This window comes from Carettochelys insculpta, chromosome 17 (assembly GCF_033958435.1).
Source record: "Carettochelys insculpta isolate YL-2023 chromosome 17, ASM3395843v1, whole genome shotgun sequence".
NCBI classification, from domain to species: Eukaryota; Metazoa; Chordata; order Testudines; family Carettochelyidae; genus Carettochelys; species Carettochelys insculpta.
In genome coordinates, this window is record NC_134153.1 from 3,364,219 (window position 1) to 3,387,067 (window position 22,849).

The following is a 22,849-nucleotide window of genomic DNA, read 5'->3' on the forward strand; positions in this document are numbered from 1 at the left end:
GGAGCCCAATGGGATCTCAGCACCAGGGCAGCCCGGGGACCTGCCCTAAAATCAGCTGGCCTCATTCTAGAGCCCCCCACCCGCCGCCTATGCTCTAGGATCACAGCCCCCTAGGACCTGGTGCCCCAGGCCATTGTCACAGCAGCAGCATCCCACTGGGAGCAAAGAGAGCAAGCAAATGAGGTGGCCAGAGGACGGAGCTCCCTGCACAGCTGCTTCCCCAGCAAAGCATGTGCCAAGCCTTGCACTCTGCTCCCTGGGGCTGCAGGGCCCAGACTGTGACCTGCTGTGTGACCACACAAATGGCTGCTTGAATGCCTGCAAAGCCCTCCTGCCACCTTGGGCGCTCGGGCTCTAAGCACCTTTCATTTCCAGGCCTTAGTCAATTCCCATGCTCAGTGCCCTGCCAACATGCAGCATCATGCCTGTCTGATCCCCCGCCACGGTGGGGCCCAAGCCAAGGGCGCTGTCACTTCGGCTGGGCTGGATCAGGCCCCCATGGACAAATCTGTGTGTAAAGGCCCTGCTTCCGCTGCACTAGGGGCTGGGGAGCCAGTTCCTACTCTCTCTCTGGGTCAGGCTGCGCTGCCATTCCCAGCGGATGGGCGTTGGGATTCCAGACAGAGGAACTCTGTGCAGGTGTGAGAAAAGCAGAGCAGCAACAGCCTGGCAGGAGTCTTCTTCTGCCTGAGATGCTTTGAGAGATTCACTTCCCTCCTTTCATGGGTGAGAGGGGGATGCCAGCCCCCTAGCGTGGTTAAGGGAAGTTCCAGGGGACTTGCCTTCAAAGAGCAGGGCTGCTTCCCAGTGCTCCCCCTTGCCTGCTCAGCAGCAGGGAGCCCCCGCCCACAACTCCAGCTCGGTGAGTTTTCTATCAGTCGTTTATCTCCCCCCACCCAAATCTGACAGATCTGCATTTATGTCTGTGGAGCTGCTGCCTTTCTCCCCCTAGTGGCAGGCTGAAGAAGTACAGCAGCTGCAGCTCTTTCACCAAGTAAGGGCGTGTGAGTCAGTGAAATAAGACTTTGCACTTTTATAGCACTTTTCCTCCACCAATCACGAAGCACTTTTGAGGACCGTGTCCGTAGTACTCTCCTACCTTGTAAAGAGCGACTCGCTCACACACCTCCAGGAACAAGCGTCTTAGAGGGGCACGTGAAATATTATGGGGTGCGAGGCAGGCTCTCACCCTCCAAGGCTGGGGCTGGGAGTACCCAGCCAGCTAGCCAGGCTCTGTGCCAGCGAGGCTGTGCAGTTACGTTTAGTTGTGTCTGTGGAGCACTTGGAGAGCCCTGCGGGAGGCACACCGCTGAAGTGGAAAGTGCTGTTATTCTGGCAAATAATAAAAGGCGCCTGGAGATTTATTCTGACAGGATGGAACTTCAGTTACAGATTCAGGACCCACCTAAGTTTTATTTCAAAATGTAGATTGCAAGCTGCAGGTTAAACGTGTTACACCGTTCTCCATCAAGTGGTAGACCTCCCCAGCTGCACACAGCCAGAACCACTCACCAGGCGCAAGACGCCGCTGGGAAGTGATGAAATATTGTCAGAGGGCAAGCGACACCCGCTGCTAGGACTGCAGGCCTTTGTACAGAACTCTGTGAGCGGGAGATCCCATCACCTGCCACCATTCTGTCCCTGCACACAGATCTGCGATGGCTGACGGGGAGGTAATCGTTCTGACACGAGACTGCTGGGGGGCACTTAGCGACAGCTCCTCTCTGATCCATTACTGACGACCCCATCCTGGGTCTGGGCTGCCGCTCAACAGAAATCAAGATACCGAGACAAATACCTGTTACAAAGCAGTTTCTCTGGGGCAGATAAAAGGCCCAATTCATTTCTGATGGTGCTCCCCTGGGCTTCAGTAGAATTACACCACGTATGACTCAAGCAGAGCGTAAGTGTCTGCTGGTTTATAGGTAGCTGGTGGACACCAATGACACCTGGTTGTGCTGCAAGACTGGGAGATGGGGGTGGCGACGCTGACAATAGTGACACCTTCTCAATGGCCCCCTCTCTTGGATAAGGCCTGGCTGCTTGATAGAACTCTGCACCATATTCCTTCTAGTGAGATGGCAGCTGTCTGGCTTCAACCAGAACTCTTCCACCTCCCGAAAACTGGTGGGAAGGCTGCAGTGATTCCCACTGACTGCTCTGTGATGGAGCTAGTTAGTCCTGACAAAACAGACGCAGCGCAGAGCAGAACTCCCGGAGAACGGGGATGGGTTTGGAGGACTTGTCCGTAAAGAGGGGGTGATTGGTTGAACAGCTCCCCATTCTGTTCTTGGCCAGCTGTCTTCGTTGATGGCATGATTCCTTAGGCAAGGCCTGCCCGCCCACCCATCTTCCCACTTCAGGTCCAAAGCTTCTGGGACTAAATGAAAAACTCCTCCTCTAAGGGGATATTGAGAACAATCTCTGTGTCTGGCAGGCATCTGAGCAGAGAAAGGAGAGACCAATGAGGAGAAAGTCAAGCCATAGCCAAGGAAACAACTCTGACTCAATTCAGATCAATGAATCATTGGCGCAAGGTGGTAGGGAAGAGAAAGCTTGGTACAAGCAAGGCCAGAAATGCATGTAACCTCTCAGACTTGCTGTACAGCCAGAATGATAGCTCAGAGGCCTGGCCATCCCTTGCCCAATAAATCCTTCATTAGTAGACGGTGGGAAGAGGGGTAGTACCAGAGGGCCAGGCTTGCTCCTAGAACAGCAATCCTTTAAAGCCAGAGCCCAGGCAGGCTGCACACCCCGCAGAGGTGTTGCCCAAGCGGTTTTATTTGTCAGCTCTGACTCACCCTGAAGAGCCCCTCTGGCAGTAAATCAGACTGGCCATCCCCACTCTTCCGACAGCAAACTCACACATTGTAAATCAAAGCCTGAGCCCCATGGCACAGCTGTTTCCTAGGCAGCATGTACGGGAGAGCTGAGCCCTTTGCCAACTGTCAGGCAGCGGGTTTAGGAAAACAAAACAATGTATTTAGCTGTGGGTCTCCTTCAACCCCAACAGACAAACCCAGAGGAAGAAAGTGCCACAGCAGCAGTCAGTGGGAGAGACACAGCAAGGTGAAATTTGACCATGGGCCTGCATATCACTTCCTTTGCTACTCCTGCTTTCCCAACACCTTCAATCCAGGCTTGTGAAACAGCTGGGCAAAGCTCAGTGAGTCACTCCCATGGCACTCAGAGGAGGTATGTTTTTAAAGCATGGGGAAACTGAGGCACAAAGGCTTAAATTGCCGGATATCCAGAAGGCCTGAATACCCACAAGTATCAGAGGGGTGGCCATGTTAGTCTGTATCCGCAAAAACTATGAGAAGTCCTGTGGCACCTTATAGACTAACAGATTTATTGCAGCATAAGCTTTCGTGGGCAAAGACCCGCTTCATCAGATGCATCTGACAACGAGGATCTTTGCCCACAAAAGCTTTTGCTGCAATAAGCCTGATAATGAATACCCAGAGTGCCCATAGCCTTCCCACGCTCAGAAATCAGGCCCCACATGACTTGACAAATATCCTACAATGAGTCCGTGCCAGAGCCTGGAATAGCTCCCTAGTCTTCTGACTCCCAGCCACATCACCCCTTCCTTGCTGACTAAGCTGCAACGCCCATTCTGCACAAACAGTGGACCTGTAGCATCTTGGCAAAGCAGAGGCAGGGAATGGAGGCGGAGAGGAAAGAATGAATGGGGTTCGCTGCTTTGGTCCCATAGCAAACTAACCGCGATACAAAAATGAGGGTGGAAAGGGATCAGTTTCTGCTCCTCTGCTGCAAGTGAGGATGGGGATGGGGATGGGGATGGGGGTGGCGTGGGAGAGGAGCGACTGAGCCTCCACCACATTCATTCCTCAGCTCTCCCAGGTCTTTCTGGGCTGAACTTAACTTTATTCCTTCGGTGTCTGGAAACCACTGGGACAATCTAAGGAAAGGAGCTCATTGTGAAGTCATGTGAAAAGCGTAAGGGAGGTCAGTGGGAACTGTCTGAACGATCTCTGTGGAGGAGACAGTCATGGTGGTGATGGTTTTGGTAAAGGCGCCAGCCTGTCAAGGCTCTGTAATCACCAAATGCCTGAGTTATGATGCTACAGAAACTTTCCCACTTGGCCTTTCTTCTATTTTTAAATCTTTTCCCAGTCACACACAGTCTACCATCGGTCAGCACTAATTAATGCTCATTTCAATTCTTCTGTTATCTGAAAAAATTAAGTTAGTCTAACAGATCACAAGGCCATTCAGCTCTCCCCAGTTTCCTGACATATTGCAGGCTTTGCTTCTGCTCCATCTGGCCTCCAGGCCTCTGCAGTTAGACCAGACCAAGCAATGGTCTTGTGGTTGAAACGTGGATTTGGAGATCTGTCCCTAATACTGGCTCTGTCACAGACTCATGGCCTGGGCTTACAGCAATCATGGAGGAGCTCTGTGATTCCTATGGTTCACGTCAATAATCTGCATATGCAAAATCTGGATAAACTACAGGCCTAATTTGTCTGTAAAATTACCTTATGTGCAAAAATGGGGAAGTTAGAGGTGAAAAATCAGAGTAATTGACAGACTGTACATATACTCACATTGCACACACAGTTGCTATAAATGCACAGGCAAACTGAACATAATTATATGCACATTTTGCACACATGCCTACAAGTTTACACTGTCTGACATTCAAGATCTGAATCCTTTTGGGCCAGATGTGGCCCTGTCTTACATCCTAATTAAAGTCATGACTGATGGCCAGATGTAATGTCACTTGTTAATCAAGCTTCTATTTTAAAATGCATTGCATTTCCTTTAGCTATGTGAATCACTGTGCATTTGGTGTGCAGTCAACCACAGTATGATGTGTTATCACAACTGCTCTTTGGATCAACTGCACCCTGGTAGGTCTGAGTGGGAGCAGTTTCAGAGTGGGCTGGTGCATTTCTCTGAGTTTTCTGTTATAAGCCCATAAGCTCAAACAAAGCTCTTCGATTGTCGCAGGCAGTTAGAAGCCAGGATTTCTGTGAATGAACATGTTCTCACCCACTGATACACAGAAAGCAGTCAGCTAGCCGTGAATTGGGTCTGGGATGGGAGCAAAGAGGAGACACCAGGTTTGACTTTTTGAAGCTCTCACCTGCCTTTGAAACCTCTTTAACACAGCAGGAACACAGGGGCATTTACTAGGGCTGTTCAAAAAGTGACTTCAGATAATTAGTCTCCTGGGATGGGACAACTATGAATATACTGCTTACAGAGAGACTCAGAGCCTTAATTTTCCCCACTGCAAAATGAGAACAGAGCACTTCCTAACTGCATCACAGAAAGCTTGTAAAGCTTTAGTAAGCCTCACAATACCCTAATGGGGAAACTGAGGAATAGCAAAGGAAAGTGACTTACCCAAGGCTGACAACGCATCAGTGCCAGAGCCAGGGCTTATAATGATTTTATAATTGGAGATACATGTCTCCTAGAACTGGAAGGGACCTCAGGAGGTCATCTAGTCCAGTCCCCTGCCCTCTTGACAGGACCAAGCACCATCGCTGGCATCTACTTGCTCCAATCCCTAAATAGCCTCCTTAAGAATTGAACTCACAACCCTGGGTCTAGCCCTTTCCAGTTCCTGCCCTGTGTTTGGCCATTAGGCTGTGCACTTCCCTTCTCCAACTGGATCTGACATTATCGCTATGTCTACACTTAGTGAAAACTTTGAAATGGCCCATGGCCAGATTGAAGAATACTAATGAGGCACTGAAATGCATATTCAGCGCCTTATTAGCATGCCAGCAGCCGCGGCACTTAGAAATTGCCGCATTTCACTGCCGTATGGCTCATCTACACCAGGGTCCTTTTCGAAAGGACCCCACCAACATCGAAATCCTCTTATTCCTATGAGCTCCTATAGGCGGCCGCTGACATGCTAATGAGGTGCTCCATATGCATTTCAGCACCTCATTAGTATTCTTCGATCTGGCCATTAGCATGGCCACTTCGAAGTTTTTACTAAGTGTAGACGTAGCCTGTAACTCTATGGTGAGGTGCAGAGTATAATCTGGTGAGACGTGCAATTTGCCTTTGATGACTGTGCAAATGTTTGGGTTGAATTTCTTAACACAGGCTGCAAAGACATTCCGAGTGGCTATTAACTCCCCAGCGCACCAAGCAGAGGGTAACCTATGAACAGTCACACTGAAGCTGGTGTCAGAAGGGCCTATGGCACCTTGTTCAAAGAACCCTACTGCTTAGGAAACGGGTCCAAAGACCTACTTGGGCCTGCGGAGCAGGACGTCAGCGAAGATCACCTCTCTTGGGTCCCTCACGCTTCCGCGAAGGTTCACAATGCTCTTTCGCAGCTCTGTGATTTCTTCCAACAGCTCACGAATGATCTGGAAGAATTTCAGCAGTCAGACTTTTCTTTAAGCACACATAGACATAGGGCACACAAAGGTACTAGAGCAGTGGTTTTCAACTGATGTGCCACAGCACACTGTGTGCCATGAGAACTGTCTAAGTGTGCTGTGAAGATTTCATCTATTTCCCCTCCCGCCAGCTCTTTGCAGAGCCAAGTGGGGGTGTTGCGGGGGGGTGATGAAATTTCAGGGCATACTTAGATGAACCTGCGCCAGTTGGAGGTGCAAGCAGCAAGACTGCCTGAGTCCCAGCTAGCTCGGGGTGGTCAATTTCCCTCCTGCAGCTGCTTTGCAAAGCTCTGTGAGGGGAAATTGACCAACCCTGTGCCAGCTGGGGGCTCAAGCAGCAAGGCTGCCTGATTCCAAGTTGGTGTGGGGTTGGCCTATTTTCCCTCACAGAGGTTTTGCAAAGATGTGAGAGGGACATTGATTACCCTGTGCTAGCTGGGCCTCAGGCAGCCTGGCTGCTTGAACCCCCACCTGGTGCTGGGTGGTCAATCCCTGCCCCCACTCTGCAAGGCAGGGAAGCAAAAATTGCAAGCCCCTCTAGTAAGACTGTAACCATAGTAAATGGAAGTCAATATGACATTTACGAGCAATCGATTCAGCCAGAAAAAGTGGGTGTGCCCTGAAACCGTTTGTGTCATTGAAGTGTGTCGTGTTACTGAACAGGTTGGGAACCACTGTAGCAGAGAACTATAAACATCAGAGCAGCTAGAGAAGATTTGCCAGGGCAGTGGGTCCATCCTCAAAAAGCAGAGCTGAAGCATTCCCCACAGAACACTGTGCAGTGTGCCAGGCATATGGGCTGCACTTTTCAGCATCATAGGTATGCCCTAATAGTCCCGATTCCACTGGAAACTGCATGGCACAGCCATTGCATTAGAGGACCAGCAACAAAGGAATTAATACACATTAGGCCCACACACCTGCTGCACCATGCTATTGCCTCCTCAACCTGCTCACCTTCTTCTGCATTTGGACTTCCTTCTTGAGAATCTGATTGTTGAGAGTCATCTGCTTCAGCCCAGCCAGACCACGAAACACCTTGTCCTGCACAGATGGAGAAAATAAACCAGCCAAAGTAAAAGTCCACGCAGGAAATCCCAATATGCGTCTAGACCAGAAGAGAAGCAAAATATAGTTGGGGAGAGCTGCAGCACTTACAGATGTGAGTGTCCATGGTTTTCTTTGCTCTAACAGGCTCAGCAGAACGTGTTCACAGCTTCCATAGGAGGAAAGAATGGTGCCTCTAAGGGGTCTGGTTTTCAAAAACCTGCACTTTAGAGCTGACTGGCTATAATTTATTTCTACAATGCTACCAACAATGACAGCTATAAACCTGCCACTTGCAGACTGTAGAGATGATCCAGTATTTGCCACGTCTAAAAAAAAGGTGAACTCCCCATTTAAGGAAATGTAAGGTGGCACAAATTCTGGGGCTATCATCTCAATACCCAACGAGAGCTCATTGTGCTGAACACAGGACCTGGGGACAGTAATACTGGTGTTCTAATTCCAGCTGCCCACGCAGACTTCCTGCACGGCCTTGGGCATATCACATCACTCTTGTTTACAGATTCATCTGTGAAATGGGAATAATAATGTTCCTCCTCCTTACCTTACCAGGCTGTGGGGAGGGTTCCTTAATGTTTGCACAGAAGACTTAAGTCAGCAGTTATACCACAGAAATATTCTGTATCTTCCAAAGGGACAATAAGGTCTCATATTTTCAGTATTGTGCATAATCGTATGCTTAATTTTCTTATGCAATTACTGCAAATGTGTGTACAATCCCAGTAACTGTGCAAATGAGTAACTCTCTAAACACCTATCTAAATAATAGTATCAGTTCAATGTAATTAATTCACTCTAATTTTGTGCGCAAATATTCATACAAGGCCACAATTGTACCACCAATGCAAAATCCAGTTCTGCACCTAAGGCTTCCTGTTACTCTGAAGTACCAGGTGCCAACTACGCTGGAGGCAAGAGAGCTTTGTTATAACTTTGCACGTCCTCTGTACCACAGTGGTGACTGATGGGCTAAATCTGGAATCCCCTAGCCAGTAGCAGTTGAGTTTGATAAGGTGCTCTGCTCTCTTTCTCACTGACCTTCAAGCATGTGCAGACAGACACAATCAACTAACCTCGGCAACAGCCTGCAGTATCTGCTCCTTCTCGTCTTGCACCTTCTTTCTCAGTTGCTGCATTGCTGTTTTTGCCAGATCTTCTAGATCATCCATTTCATCCTGAGAATCACAGGGATGCATGGCAGGGAAACAACAGGATGAACACTCAACTGCCTTGATCCCCATCCCTTCTCTTGCCATGCAGGAATCACATAGATCAGGACAGGTCTCTTTACCTGCTGTTCTTCTCTCAGGTTTCGGAGGCTGCGAAGCAGAGAACCTATCTGGATGGCTTTCACTGGGTACTCCTTGTCCATGTATGTTCGCAAAACATTAAGCTCTTCCTGGAGCTCTTGCACCTTGGTGTTCATGTGATCAACCTCATGTGTCAGTTCTGATTACAAGATCAAAGTAGAAAGTTAAGCCAGAGAGGCTGCCAAACACTCTCTCTCCCGAGTCTCCTGTTCAGTGGAGCTAAGGAAATGTTTGGTCTGAAATAGGGCCTTCTTGTTATGATAGTTAAATAATTAGTCTAATGGCCATGGGTTAGAACTACCAGACTGAATCAGACCAGTTGCTGAATCTAGTCCACTATCTTGTCTCTGACAGGGGCCAGTACCGGATGTTTTCAAACATGCAAAGGTATAGTATAATAGTGGGTAGGACGCACCAAAGGAGAGAAGGTTTCACAAGCCAGAGGCTAGTGACCAGCGGGAGTGTGCCCAGCGGGGAGCTGCAAACGCAGCTGCTAACAGGGGAGTCTGCCTAGGATTTCACTTTTTGAGGTGGAGCCCCATACTATTATTTGGTCTCTCTTTTTTATAGTTTTATTTCTCTTCTGCCATTCTGCCCTTCAAGGCGGCACTAATAGCAGGAACAGTAGGAATTCTCTGCAGAAAGGGAAAAATGTGACCAGTCTACTGACAAGTCAGCTGTTGTGACCTGCATCGCATGTGCTATAGTAACAGAGAGGGAGCCATGCTAGTCTATACACTATCAAAACAAAAAGCAGTCAAGTAGCACTTTAAAGACTAGCAAAATAGTTTATTAGGTGAGCTTTCGTGGGACAGACCCACTTCTTCAGACCATGGTCTGGCTATGGTCTGAAGAAGTAGGTCTGTCCCACGAAAGCTCACCTAATAAACTATTTTGCTAGTCTTTAAAGTGCTACTTGACTGCTTTTTGTTTTGATCGCATGTGCCATGTTTGTCTTCCTCCCAGAAGATAGAGGGGATTTCGTTTCTGCCAAGTGCAAGCTGGTTGCTATCTTGGAAGAAAAGGTTAGAGGACTTGAGGCGCAAATATCAACCCTTCCTCGACAGAAGGCAGCATTTAGTACTGCAGGCACAGCAGGCTGAGCAACCAGTGAGGAGAGTACAAACCAAGGAAGATAACTGGAAGCATGTAACCTCCAGGAGAAGAAAGCCACTTCAGGTATCTCCAGTTCTGGTGGTGGTAAGCAACCACTTTCAGGCTCTCTGCACGGGTGATATGGTGTAGAATACTGCGGCAGAGACCTCTCAGGGAAGGGATCAGAAGAAGATGCCACTCACTGGAAGGCAGTGATGCATAGGTCTAGGGATGCGAGTTCTACGACCACCAACCCTAAGAGAAGACGGGTGGTGGTGGTGAAGGACTCCCTCCTAAGAGGGACAGAGTCATCCATCTGCTGCCCAGACCTGGAATCTCAGGAAGTTTGCTGCTTACCAGGAGCTAGAATCCAGGAGGTGACACAGAGACTTCCAAAAATGATCAAACCTGCGGATTACTACCCATTCTGTCCATGGAGGAACTAATGACACAGCAAAGAACAACTTTGAGCAGATCATTGGGGATTATGTAACTGGGAAGGAAGATCAAGGAATATGGGCTGCAAGTGATGCTCTTGATCATCCTCCCTGTTGAAGGAAGGGGTCCAGGTAGAGATTGTCAAATCATGGAAGTAAAGCCGTGGTTGCGCAGGTGGTGTCGGAGAGAGGGCTGCGGTTTCTTTGACCATGGGATTCTGTTTCAGGAACAAGGACTGCTAGGAAGAGATAGGATCCACCTACCGAAAAGAGGAGAAAACATGTTTGTGGGCAGGCTTGCCAACCTAGTGAAGAGGGCTTCAACCTAGGTTCATCGGGGGATGGTGACATAAGCCCTGAGGTAAGTGGGGAAGGAGGAAGGAACAATAAAGAAAGACCCCTGATTCAAAAGGAGAAAGTGGGCCAATCAGGTAATTATCTAAGGTGTTTGTGCAAATGCAAGAAGCTTGGAAAACAAACAGGAAGAATTAGAGGCCCTGGCACACTCAAAGAAGTATGAAGTGATTGGAATAACGGAGACTTGGTGGGATGACTCACATAACAGGAGCACTGTCGTGGAAGGGTGTAAAATGCTCAGGAAGGACAGGGAGGGGAGAAAAAGAGGAAGAGTTGCAATGTATGTGAGAGAGCAGTATGACTGCTCAGAGCTCCAGTATATGGAGGGAGAAAAGCCAGTCGAGAGTCTTTGGGTTAAGTTTAGAGGTGGAAGCAACAGAAGTGATGTGGTTGGTGTCTGCTATAGACCATCAGATCAGGTAGATGAGGTAGTCAAGGATTTCTTCAGACAACTAAGAGAAGCTTCCAAATCACAGGCCCTGGTTCTCATGGGAGACTTTAATCACCCAGACATTTGTTGGCAGACCACACAGCAGCAGCACAGACAATTCCGGACGTTTTTGGAGAATGTTGTGGATAACTTCCTGGTACAAGTGCTGAAGGAAACGACCAGGGGCCATGCACAGCTTGACCTGTTGCTCACAAACAGGGAAGAACTAGTAGGAGAAACAGAAGTGGGCAGAAATCTGGGCTGCAGCAATTGTGAGATGGTAGATTTCAGGATTCTGACAACAGGAAGAAAGCAGAATGGTAGAATACAGACCCTGAATTTCAGAAGAGCAGACTTTGACCCCCTGAAAGAACTGATGGGCAGGGTCCCCTGGGAAGCTAATATGAATGTGAAAGGAGTTCAGGAGAACTGGCAGTATTTTAAAGAAGTCTTATTGAAGGCAAATATGGTAGGCAACCAGCTTGGCTTACCAGGGAAATCCTTGGTGAGCTTAAACTCAAAGAGGATGTGTATAAGAAGTGGAAACTTGGACAGATGACTAAGGAGAAGTATAAATATATGGCTGGAGAATGCCAGGCAGTAATCAGGAAAGCAAAAGCACAACTGGAATTTGCAGCTGGCAAGGAATGTGAAGAGCAACAAGAAGGGTTTCTACAGGCATGTTAGCAATAAGAGGGTTATCAGGGAGGGTGTGGGGCCGTTACTGGATGAGGGAGGTAACCTGGTGACAGATGATGTAGGAAAAACTGAAGTGCTCAATGCTTTGTTTGCCTTAGTCTTCATGGACAAGGTCAGCTCCCAGACTACAGCACTAAGCAATACAGTATGGGAAGAAGATGGGCAGTCCTCAGTGGGGAAAGAATAGGTTAAGAACTATTTAGAAAAGCTAGAGGAACACAGATCCAGGGGTCTGGATTTAATGCATCCAAGGGTACTGAGGGAATTGTCAGATGTCATTGCAGAGCCTTTGGCTATTATCTTTGAAAACTCATGGAGATCGGGAGCGGTCCTAGGTGATTGGAAAAAGGCAAATGTACTGCCCATTTTTAAAAAAGGAAAGGAGGATAATCCAGGGAACTATAGACTGGTCAGCCTTACCTCAGTCTCCGGAAAATCATGGAGGGAATCCTCAAGGAATCTATTTTGAAGCAGTTGGAAGAGGAGAAAATGATCAAGAATAGTCAACAAGGATTCACTAAGAGCAAGTCAAGCCTGACCAATCTGATTAGCTTCTATGATGAGGTAACTGGCTCTGTGGACATGGGGAAGTCAATAGATGTGATATACTTTGACTTTAGAAAAGCTTTTGATACAGTCTCCCACAACATTCTTGCCCACAAGTTAAGGAAGTATGGACTACATACATGTACTGTAAGATGGATAGAAAGCTGTCTAGATGGCTGGGCCCAACTGGTAGTGATGAATGGCTCAATGTCTGGTTGGCAATCATTTTCAAATGGGGTGCCCCAAGCATTGGTTCTAGGGGTAGTATTCATAGAATCATAAAACACTAGAACTGGAATGGACCTTGAGAGGTTATCGAGTCCAGTCCCCTGTTCTCACAGTAGGACCAAGCACTGTCTAGACCATCCCCAGTAGACGTCTACCTAACCTCCTCTTAAATATCTCCAGTGATGGAGATTCCACAGCCTCCCTAGGTAGTTTATTCCAGTAACCATCCAGACCATTAGGAACTTTTTCCTAATGTCCAACCTAAACCTCCCTGGCTGCAGTTTAAACCCATTGCTCCTTGTCCTGTCCTCAGAGGCCAAGGAGAACAATTTTTCTTCCTCCTTCTTGAAACCCTCTTTTAGGTATTTGAAAACCACTATCATACCCCCTCTAAGGCTCTTTTCTAAACTAAAGAAGCCCAGTTTGTTCAGTCTTGTATCATAGCTCATGTTCTCTGGACTTTTTATCATTCTTGTTGCTCTTTTTCTGGACCTTCTCCAGTTTCTCCAGATCTTTCTTGAAATGTGGTGCCCAGAACTGGACATAATATTCCAACTGAGGCCTAATGAGAGCTGACTAGAGCGGACGAATGACTTCTCGTGTCTTGCTCTCAACACTTCTGTTAATGCATCCCAGAATCATGTTTGGTTTTTTTGCAACAGCATCACACTGTTGACTCATATTTAGCTCGTGGCCCCTATGACCCCTAAATCCCTTTCCGCAGCATTCCTTCTTAGACAATCATGTCCCATTTTGTATGTATGAAGCTGAATGTTCTTTCCTAAGTGGAGTACTTTGCACTTCTCTTTATTAAACTTCATTTGCGGATGACATTAAGCTAGTGGGAGAGGCAGATATATTGGAGGGTAGGGATAGGGTCCAGAGTGACCTAGATAAATTAGAGGACTGGGTCAAAAGAAACCTGATGCAGTTGAACAAGGACAAGTGCAGAGTCCTGCAACTGGGACGGAAGAATCCCAAGCATTATCACAGGCTGGGGACCAACTGGCTAAGTAGCAGTTCAGCAGAAAAGGACCTGGGGAGTACAGTGGATAAGAGCCTGGACATGAGTCAAAGTGGCCCTGGTAGCCAAGAAGCCTAATAGCATATCAGGGTGCATTAAGAGAAGCATTTCCAGCAGATGTAGAGAAGTTATTGTTCCCCTCTATTCAGCACTGGTGAGGCCACACCTGGAGTACTGTGTCCAGTTCTGGGCTCCGCATATAGAAAGGGTGTGGATGCATTAGAGCGGGTTCAGCGGAGGGCAATGAAAATGATTAGGGGGCTGCAGCACATGACCTACGAGGAGAGGCTGAGTGACTTGGGCTTATTTAATTGCAGAAGAGAAGAGTGAGGGATGATTTGACAGCAGCCTGCAACTTCCTAAAAGGGGGATCTAAAGAGGATGGAGAGATGCTGTTTTCAATAGTGATGGATGGCAGAACAAGGAGCAATGGTCTCAAGTTACAGAGGAAGAGGTGTAAGTTGGATATTAGGAAATAGTATTTCACCAGGAGGATGGTGAACCACTGGAATGAGTTACCAAGAGAGATGGTGGAATCTCCATCCCTGGAGGTTTTTAAGTCCTGGCTTGACAAAGTCCTGGCTGGGACAATATAGTTGAGGTTGATCCTATTTTAGGCAGGGGGCTGGACTTGGTGACCTCCTAAGGTCCCTTCCAGTCCTAGGATTCTATGATTCAAACATTTTTCACTGGAGTTGATTGAGACAACATGTCCCTGTGACAGAAATTGCAGCTGCATGCAGTATCCCACATTGTAGTATGCGTATGATTGGTTTGTATATCATTGTGGGCCAGGAACTGTGTGCAACTTCAGTAGGGAAAAGGTTGCTTTTACCATGGCCAGGAATGAAGAATGGACATGAGTGTAATAATTAAGGTGAGACATTCAGGTTGTCAAAACCTACAGAGAAATACCAACCCACAGAGGCCCGTTCATACTGGTTCAAATTGGGTTTTCCAGAGGCCAATGGACAAAGAAGGGCAAAGACTATTTAAACAGACTCAGGCCTTCCTGCTCTTCCAGAATGCACAAACCTTCTTTCCCAGGGGGGCACCAGCCCTTGCAGAAGGTTTGGAAAGACTCTGGCTAACACAGACACCATAAGTCTAACGGGTGACTCCAGACATGTTTAATGTGAGTTCAAGTCTATTGATTGTTTTTATGATGTTTATTCTATAACTGGTTTCACTGTAAGAATAAATCTGCTTCCTTATGAGGAGCTGTGTAGTAGATGGTAAGTGCTGGTAATAGCTGGCTGTTTATAGCTCACAGAGAGAAAGCAAGGCACAGGCCCCGGCCGCCAGGCAGACTGGCTTGCTGGGGATACCACAGACGGAGGCAGGGAGCTGTTCAGCCTTAAAACCCCAGTTAGAAGGGAAGGGGACAAAGGTCCCTGCCCAGAGACAGGTCACTGATAAAGCCCTGAGACCTGGCTGGGCACTTCTCAAGTGGACTACGGAGGGAGGATACAAACACAGTTATCCTGAAACTCTGACAGTCCCCAGATACCAAAATTAACCCTATCTGATGTTTGCAACAGCGATCTGGCATTTATAACATAACGAGATGAAGCATAAAGGACAATAGGGTTGTATGTGCTGTATTGCATATTAGCTTAATGTCAACTACCCAGTCTTACTACTCAGATTCTTTTCCACCATTTTTTCTGTTTCCTGGAGTTCTGCTCTTGCTACACCAACTTGGTTCTGACTGGAGTCACAAAGCGTTGAGAGGAGTGTCTGCAAAGAGAGAAATCTGGTCACTGACTGCTAAGTGCTACTGACAATCTATGAAGTGTCTAGCTGCAGGCTTCCTAATGCACCTCTCACCATGGTATTTATTGATCCCACTAATAGCATGATGGAGTGAACCGCACTGTGCCATGGCAGCACAGCTGCAAGCACAGGAGAGCTGCTCTCGGGAATGACTTTGAGGTTCACACCTCATGAGCCAGTTGAGGTCATGCACTGCATGATGGGGACATGTTCAAGCTACTAGGAGAGAGTGACAGTTGTCACTTGCTACACTGTCGCTTCCTCAGAACATCTTGCAGCGGCATTGCCTTTGGGACTAGCAAGGTGGCTGCTCTGCACACTCCAGGGCCATATCTGCCCTACAAGGGATGCTTAAAGAGAAGGCAGCAGGATGAAGGTAGAGGCAGCACGTTTGGCTTCTGTGAGGCAGAGCCCATTGGTACATCAACTGTGTACACAGAAAGCTGCTGAGGAGCTTCAGGGCCAGCACTGCTCCATCTTCCAAGCGTGACATTCCAGTCACGACTTGGGCTGTGCAATTACCACACAAGAGCTTGAACCTGCTCGGGTGCAATTAGAAGAACATGGGATTGTGCAGGGACTCTGCCCATCTGACATCACTAGTCACACCTAAGCCTCACCCCAAAAATCTCGTACTGCTGCAGCAGGTCTCTGGCATGCTTGGCAGTGCTGGCATCTGTCTGCTGAATGCTCTGAGCCAGTCGCCTGTTGGTCTCTAGAAGGGTGGCGCTGTGATGCTGCAGCTCCACTAGGGACTCTCTCTTGGACTTGGTTAGTTTCTGAAAGAATTTATGAATGAAAGATTTACAAATGTGTACCACCTGCCATCCAAATGGCAACCCTGTTTACTAATAATTAGTAGTGACCTTGAGTTATCTTGGCATCATAAACCCACCCAAAAAACCTGAATCTTTTTGCTACATCACACCAACATATCCCTGCACCCGCCCTCCTTACTGGCCTGATTTGCCACTCCTTGTGGCATCATTTGCATGAGTGGGAGTATCAAATTGGTGCATGTCTCCAGATCAGAATAGCAGCATTTGGAATCCACTTTGTGTGAGTGTAAATGAGAGAATCAGGCCACTAGTTTTTTCCTGTCTTGGAACAACCCTGAACAGCTATATGGTCTGTGCCAGCCTCCCTGTAGTCACAGCACCAATAATTTGTTTCACATACTTTAATAACTTTGATGTTCTCCAAGACTGTAGTTAGATCAGTCTCCTTTGCTGAGGTTTTCTGTTGAGCAAATCTGGGATTCAGAGAAGATACGGCCTTTGAAGACAAGGATGAACTGGGACTGAACTGAACTGGGAAAAGAGAAGATGCTCTGCATTTATTATACTGTTTACATATAATACATGACAGGAATTGAATACACTTGCCATGTATGGCTGAGGTACATTTAGGAATGCCAGCCACAGGGAGTTTATAGTTACTGCAGACCCTGAGGAAGTAACTACAAGAAATGGTACAGGAGCTCTGAATGTGAGCGGCTCACTGGTCTCCAGGCCTGGTACTTTCATTCTCAGCAGGATTCACTGCAGAGAACAGTGACGCTTTACTGGCTTTGAGGAAACTCCCAGCTCCTCTGCCCAACCCAGCCCACCCCATCAGGAAGCACTTTTGGGACTGTAAGCAGGGGCACTGATAGGCAGTAAGATGCCATATGGTACAGAAAGAGTCTCAGCCAACCTGACCGCCTGTCTTTCTGGTAGCCAGCAGAGCTCCCTTTGCTTCTCTTGTCCCCTCTCGGTGGTGTGATAGGTGGCAAAGCTGGTTTGTGTGCTGCTGGTTTCGTCTTTTTTGCTTCTGCCCTCTGCCACTTGCTGTAATCCTAAACTCAGCAGGAGGCACAAACAGGATTGTAGGTGTCATGGGAAATTTACGGTCAGTCTTCACTACAATTCTAACTTCCCTCTCTGATTCCTTAAGTCCGGGAACTACACCACTGTGCCAGAGGGCTGAACAGACTTGGGCAGGGCTCCCTTCAGGCCTTCTATCAGGGACAGTTTGCTAGCATGTCCGATAGGACTAGTCGAACATGCACTTAGATCAAACAGCAGTGATCCACTTCCCAGCCCCCAACTCGTCTTTCACCGCCAGTGGCATGGAGAGAGACACTTACAGGTTCTATCATGCACTTCTAAAGCCCCCTTCACCCAAGTGTCTTGGCTCCAGCCCCCAAAAGGAGCCCAGTTCAAGTTCCATTGGGTACCTTACCACTGTTTCACATCTATTTGTTATGTTTTGGGATAGGATGGGCAGGACCTTTGCAGCCATCTCTGGTGGCAGCTCTGAAAGAGAATCGGAAGACACTAGCCAGACAGCTGTCCCACAGGTGACTTTATGATTACCACAGACCCTGGGGAAGTAACTAGATGACACTGGTAAAGCAGCACTGACGGCAGCAGCTCACTGGTCTCCAGGACCAGCACAAGTCACGGCCGAGAACAGTGACATTGGACTGGCTTTGGGGAAACTCTTCCACTGCGTCCAAGCCCTCCTAGCAGGAACCACTGTGGCGGCCCTGGTGGGTGGACTGTGACGTGCCATAGGGCTATGCAGACAAGCGAGTGAGACAACATCCTGGGGTCCCACCAGCACCTCAGTGGAGCCAGAGACCCCCCCGGGGACCCCAACACCCCCCTAGGAGCCAGAGATCTCCTGGGGACCCCAACACTCCTCTGGGGACCCCAACACCCCCCTAGGAGCCAGAGACCCCCTGGGGACCCCAACACTCCTCTGGGGACCCCAATATCCCCCAGGAGCCAGAGATCCCCTGGGGACCCCAACACTCTCCTGGGGACCCCAATACCCCCTAGGAGCCAGAGACCCGCTGGGGTTCCCCAGCCCCGCCCCCTCCGCACCTGCCCTCGCCCCCTCCCGGCCGGCTCCTCCCCAGGTCTTCTGCGTCTCGCGGCAGCCGCAGCCGCAGCAGCGCGGCGCGAGGGGTTTCCATGGGAACGAGACGGAGGCAGCGTACGGAAGCCGCCTGGGGGCGGGGCCTGACTCTCTAGCTCCTCCCAGGGCTCTGGGCTCAAGCGGTGCCCGGCGTGCCGCGGCTCTCTAGCGCCCCCTGGCGACCTCAGCCGGTAGAGCCCCGTCTGGATCCCTGGAGCACCATGGTATATCGATACAACTGCAACTGGTTCTTGGTACCTTGGGACATGCAGGCTGTGTCTACACGTGCCCCAAACTTCGAAATGGCCATGCAAATGGCCATTTCGAAGTTTACTAATGAAGCGCTGAAATGCATATTCAGCGCTTCATTAGCATGCGGGCGGCAGCGGCGCTTCGAAATTGACGCGCCTTGCCGCCGCGCGGCGCGTCCAGACGCGGCTCCTTTTCGAAAGGACTCCGCCTACTTCGAAGTCCCGGGACTTCGAAGTAGGCGGAGTCCTTTCGAAAAGGAGCCGCGTCTGGACGCGCCGCGCGGCGGCAAGGCGCGTCAATTTCGAAGCGCCGCTGCCGCCCGCATGCTAATGAAGCGCTGAATATGCATTTCAGCGCTTCATTAGTAAACTTCGAAATGGCCATTTGCATGGCCATTTCGAAGTTTGGGGCACGTGTAGACACAGCCGCATGGGGCAGAGAAGCCCTTAGTACTGATCTTCCACAGCCCTCTTGGCAGATGTGCAACGACTAGCCCCAGTTCTGCAGGAGCGCAGGGGGAGAGGTAATCAGCACCAGCACCAGCAGCAGCAACCAGGGGCTCAGCGCCCATCGGTGTCCAATGCCTCCCTCACTATTTCCTTCCATCTTTCCCTGTCCAGTGCAGAGTGGCTTAGTTTCTGTAGACTAGCTCAACACCAACCTACTACATCACCTACCCATTCTCTGCGGGGTCTGCCTCTCCTCTTCGCACCGCCCATTATGCCGAATACCAGGGTCTTGCCTTTTCGTTTGTCGTTCATTCTGTACATATGCCCGAATAGCTGTAACTGCCGTTGTACAACCTTCTGCAGCAGGTTCCCTTGCAGCTGTGTCTTTCTATATAACTCCTCGTTGGTGACCTTCTGCATCCATCCTATTCCCAGGATCTTTCTATAATGACTCCTCTCGAACGCCAATATCCTTCTCTTCGAACCTTTCGTTATCAGCCGTGTCTCACATCCATACAACATGCTGCTGAATACGCACGTTCTCAAGACGCTCAGGGTCACCCGGGCAGCAAGGGGCACAGCCAGGAATAGAACTCTAGTGTCCTGAGTCCCAGCCTAATGCTTTACCACCAGGGAGAGAGACCGGGGCAGCCGAAGCAGAAGAGGAAGGTGGTCTGGATTTTGATGCTTGAATGCAATGGACACCGAGTGGTGCCCTTAGACAGGATGGAGCTGAATTATCACACGTTCTGCCCAAGCTCCTTGAATGACATGGTGTGTAACTGCTCGTGTGTTCCAGCTGGCAGGTCGAGCAGAGCATTGGAGGGAAGTGGAGAATGTTCCCCAGGCTGCCACCGTGTGAGGCCCAATAACAGGGAGCCTTTGATGAAAGGTAAGCAGGGGATGTGGTCACCAGCCAGGGAGGAGAGGCTGTGACTGGCATTGGTTCTCATGGCTGACCAGCAGTGGGTCCTGTATGGAGAAGAGGGTGGAGATGTCGGGGGATATCTCCCGACTAATAAAACTAATAAAAGAAAGTTTTTCTTCACACAGCGCACAGTCAACCTGTGGAACTCCTTACCAGAGGACGCTGTGAAGGCCAGGACTCTAACAGAGCTTAAAAAAGAGCTTGATAAATGTTTGGAGGTTAGGTCCATAGGTGGCTATTAGCAAGGGGTAAGGTACAGTGACTTGCCTTTTATTGAAGGTGGGAGATGGGTGGCAGGAGACAAGTCACTTGATCATTGTCTTCGGTTCACCTCCTCTGGGGCACCTGGCATTGGCTACTGTCGGCAGACAGGATACTGGGCTAGATGGACTTTTGGTCTGACCCAGTATGGCCATTCTTATGTTCTTATGGGTACAGAGGGTGAGGGCTGGGGTGTGGGGAGTTCAGGGCAGAGGGTGGGGTTTTGGGGGGGATGGGGGCAGGGGCTGGGGTGTGGGAGGGTGTGGGGAGCTCAGGGCAGATGGTGGGGCTTTGGGGGGCATGGGGGAGGGGCTGGGTGTGGGAGGGTGTGGGGAGCTCAGGGCAGTGGGTGGGGTTTTTGGAGGCAAGGGGGCAGGGGCTGGGGTGTGGGAGGGTGTGGGGAGCTCAGGGCAGATGGTGGGGCTTTGGGGGGCATGGGGGCAGGGGCTGGGGTGTGGGAGGGTGTGGGGAGGTCCAGGCAGTGGGTGGGGTTTTGGGGGGTATGGGAGCAGGGGCAGGGGCTGGGGTGTGGGAGGGTGTGGGGAGCTCAGGGTAGATGGTGGGGCTTTAGGGGGCATGGGGGCAGGGGCTGGGGTGTGGGAGGGTGTGGGGAGCTCAGGGCAGATGGTGGGGCTTTGGGGGGCATGGGGGCAGGGGCTGGGGTGTGGGGAGGTCAGGGCAGTGGGTGAGGTTTTGGGGGGTATGGGAGTCAGGGAAGGGGCTAGGAGGCATGGAGGGATCAGGGTAGGGGGTTCAGGAGACAGGCGGTTGGGTGCGTGGGGATCTCATGGCAGGGGATTTGGGGTGTGAGAGGGCTCAGGACAACACTGGGGGCTCAGGGCTTGGTGTGTGGCCCCCACGCTGCCCAGATGCTGGATCCCCAAGGTGGCCTGGCCCAGTGACTGCATCGTCTGGGCTTCAGTGCTGAAGCCTGAGTGAGCTGTGGCCACCCAGGGGCTGTGGGTGCTGGCTTGGACCCACCATAGCTGAGGCCTCACATTCCCGTCCCCAGCTGTCTGGCCATGGGGTCAAAGCCCATCGGATGGGAGCGGTTTGGGCTCCGGCTGTGGAGGATGAGGGTCCGAATGCGAGGGGTGGGCTGCCAGCCCAGCGCTCACATGGGAATCTCACCCAGGCATGGTGGCCAGCAACATCCAGAGCCCTGCCCCAGCCGGCCACTCTTACCTGGGTTCCCACTGGCTCTGGGGTCGGTGCTCTCCTCTGCCGTAACTACCTGCCAGCGCTCTGGCTATAGCTGCGACATGCCGATTGCCCTGGCTGAAGCGCTCGGCTTGGGAAAGGACAGTCAGTCCCTGGGGATCAGCCATCTCGGGCCCCTTGTGGGGATAGTCCCACCACGGCCTTCTCCTCGGCTGTAACCCTGGCCTCTTCCATTCGCCTGCTGAGCCTCGACCTGACCTGCCAGGCCGCAACCTCCTAACGGAGCTCCACAAAACACCCCCAGTCCTGGCGGGGTGCAGGGCCCCAGTTGGAAAGCCCTGCCCTGCAGGCCCCAGTCACCCCAGAGGAGGTACGTGCCACTGCCCCCATCTGCAACGGGGCTGTGCCCATGTTCCTCAGGGCTGCGATTACCTCTAGGGGTCTACGCTGCCCTCTGCCAGGGCACTGTCTATGCCCAGTATCCCTGGGGAGCTGGCACGGCTCTTGTCCAGGGGCAGGAGGTGTGAGAGGGGCTCAGACTCCTTCCATGCTGACGCTGTGGCTGTGCAGAGAGGTTGGCGTGTGGCAGGGTCCAGGAGGAACATTTAACAGCTGGCGAAGGAGGAGGAACACCCTAGGCTGTTCCACTTCCCCTCTCCAGCTTGTCCACACCCCAGTGGCCATGGAACCCGCCTCCTGTGTCTCTGAGCGGTCCTGCCCTCATCCCCTCTGCCCAGACACCTGCCTGGGGTGATCCAGCGAGCCTGCTGGGCATGTCTCCTGCAGGCTAACGCCCAGGCCCCTGTGGGATGGTGCCAGTGCCCACTTCCAGCGGGGCAGGGATCTGCGGCTCACACCCCTCACTCATGCCAGCCCAAACACTGGGCAAAGCTGGGGATGGCTTCAGCTCATCTCTGCTTTAGCAAACCAGGCCTGCCCCCCGCCCCCCCCACAACCCTAGGGGTTTATTTCTTCTTGGAAGAAAGTGATGAATGACTTTGGGGGATTGCGCAGCCTGGGAAGCCTCAGAGTCCAAGACAGCCCCAGGAGCTGCAGGGCAGAGTGGGGTCTCGCCCACCCCTTCGGTGCTCCCTTTGTTCCTTGCAGGATGGGGTGGGGGGAGGGACTGCACAGAGCAGTGACGGGCTCCTTTGTTCACTGGGCTGTCACTTGCTGCAGGTGAGTGGGAAGTGGGGAAGCCCTTTAAAACAGCGGTTTGGGGGCACTGAGGTTTCCTTCTTTGGCTTAGCAGAAAATTTATTACGGGGGGAGGGTACCTGGGGCTGGGAAAAGGGCGTTTGGCTTTTCACCCTGTCCCGGCTCCTTTGCCCCTGGGACTGGATCTGGTCCTTCTCTCTCCTCTCATTTGCAGCGTGGCTGTCGGTTCTTTGGCCCCTTGGGGTGAGCAGCTCCTCTGGGCTGGGAACGGCAGATTGCTCCATTCTGCAGGCGTCTGTGCCGCACTCAGCAGGCTGGTGACCGAGCCTGGTCCTGCCCCCCATTTCCGAGTGACGACAGTGATG

The 22,849-nt window shown here is 50.7% G+C and overlaps 1 protein-coding gene across 2 annotated transcripts; it reads right to left on the reverse strand.

Annotated features, from left to right (window-relative positions):
* Positions 1-1,380: 1,380 nt before the first annotated feature.
* C17H20orf96 (chromosome 17 C20orf96 homolog) lies at positions 1,381-18,147 on the reverse strand. Of its 2 annotated transcripts, none has more exons than XM_075011672.1 (10): positions 17,590-18,147; positions 17,067-17,208; positions 16,551-16,610; positions 15,992-16,150; positions 15,236-15,335; positions 8,761-8,918; positions 8,543-8,644; positions 7,359-7,445; positions 6,250-6,368; positions 1,381-2,441 (listed from the first exon to the last, which is right to left on the reverse strand). In XM_075011672.1, exons 1-10 carry the CDS (start codon positions 17,652-17,654, stop codon positions 2,381-2,383), a joined length of 1,053 nt encoding a protein of 350 aa, XP_074867773.1. In that variant the 5' UTR covers positions 17,655-18,147; the 3' UTR covers positions 1,381-2,380. The 2 variants fall into 2 exon arrangements, with proteins under 2 accessions (XP_074867773.1, XP_074867772.1); XM_075011671.1 differs by having other exon boundaries at positions 16,551-16,681; positions 17,595-18,142.
* Positions 18,148-22,849: the final 4,702 nt, after the last annotated feature.

Bases quoted from the DNA above. Each gene is read 5' to 3' on its own strand.
- C17H20orf96 (XM_075011671.1), bottom strand. From the start codon at position 17,654: ATGGCTGCAAAGGTCCTGCCCATCCTATCCCAAAACATAACAAATAGA. The intron at 15,336-15,991 runs GTGAGGCTTAGG...CTCTCTTTGCAG, and splicing joins AGCAGTACGAGATTTTTGGG to ACACTCCTCTCAACGCTTTG. The intron at 8,645-8,760 runs GTAAAGAGACCT...TGTGATTCTCAG, and splicing joins ACCTGAGAGAAGAACAGCAG to GATGAAATGGATGATCTAGA.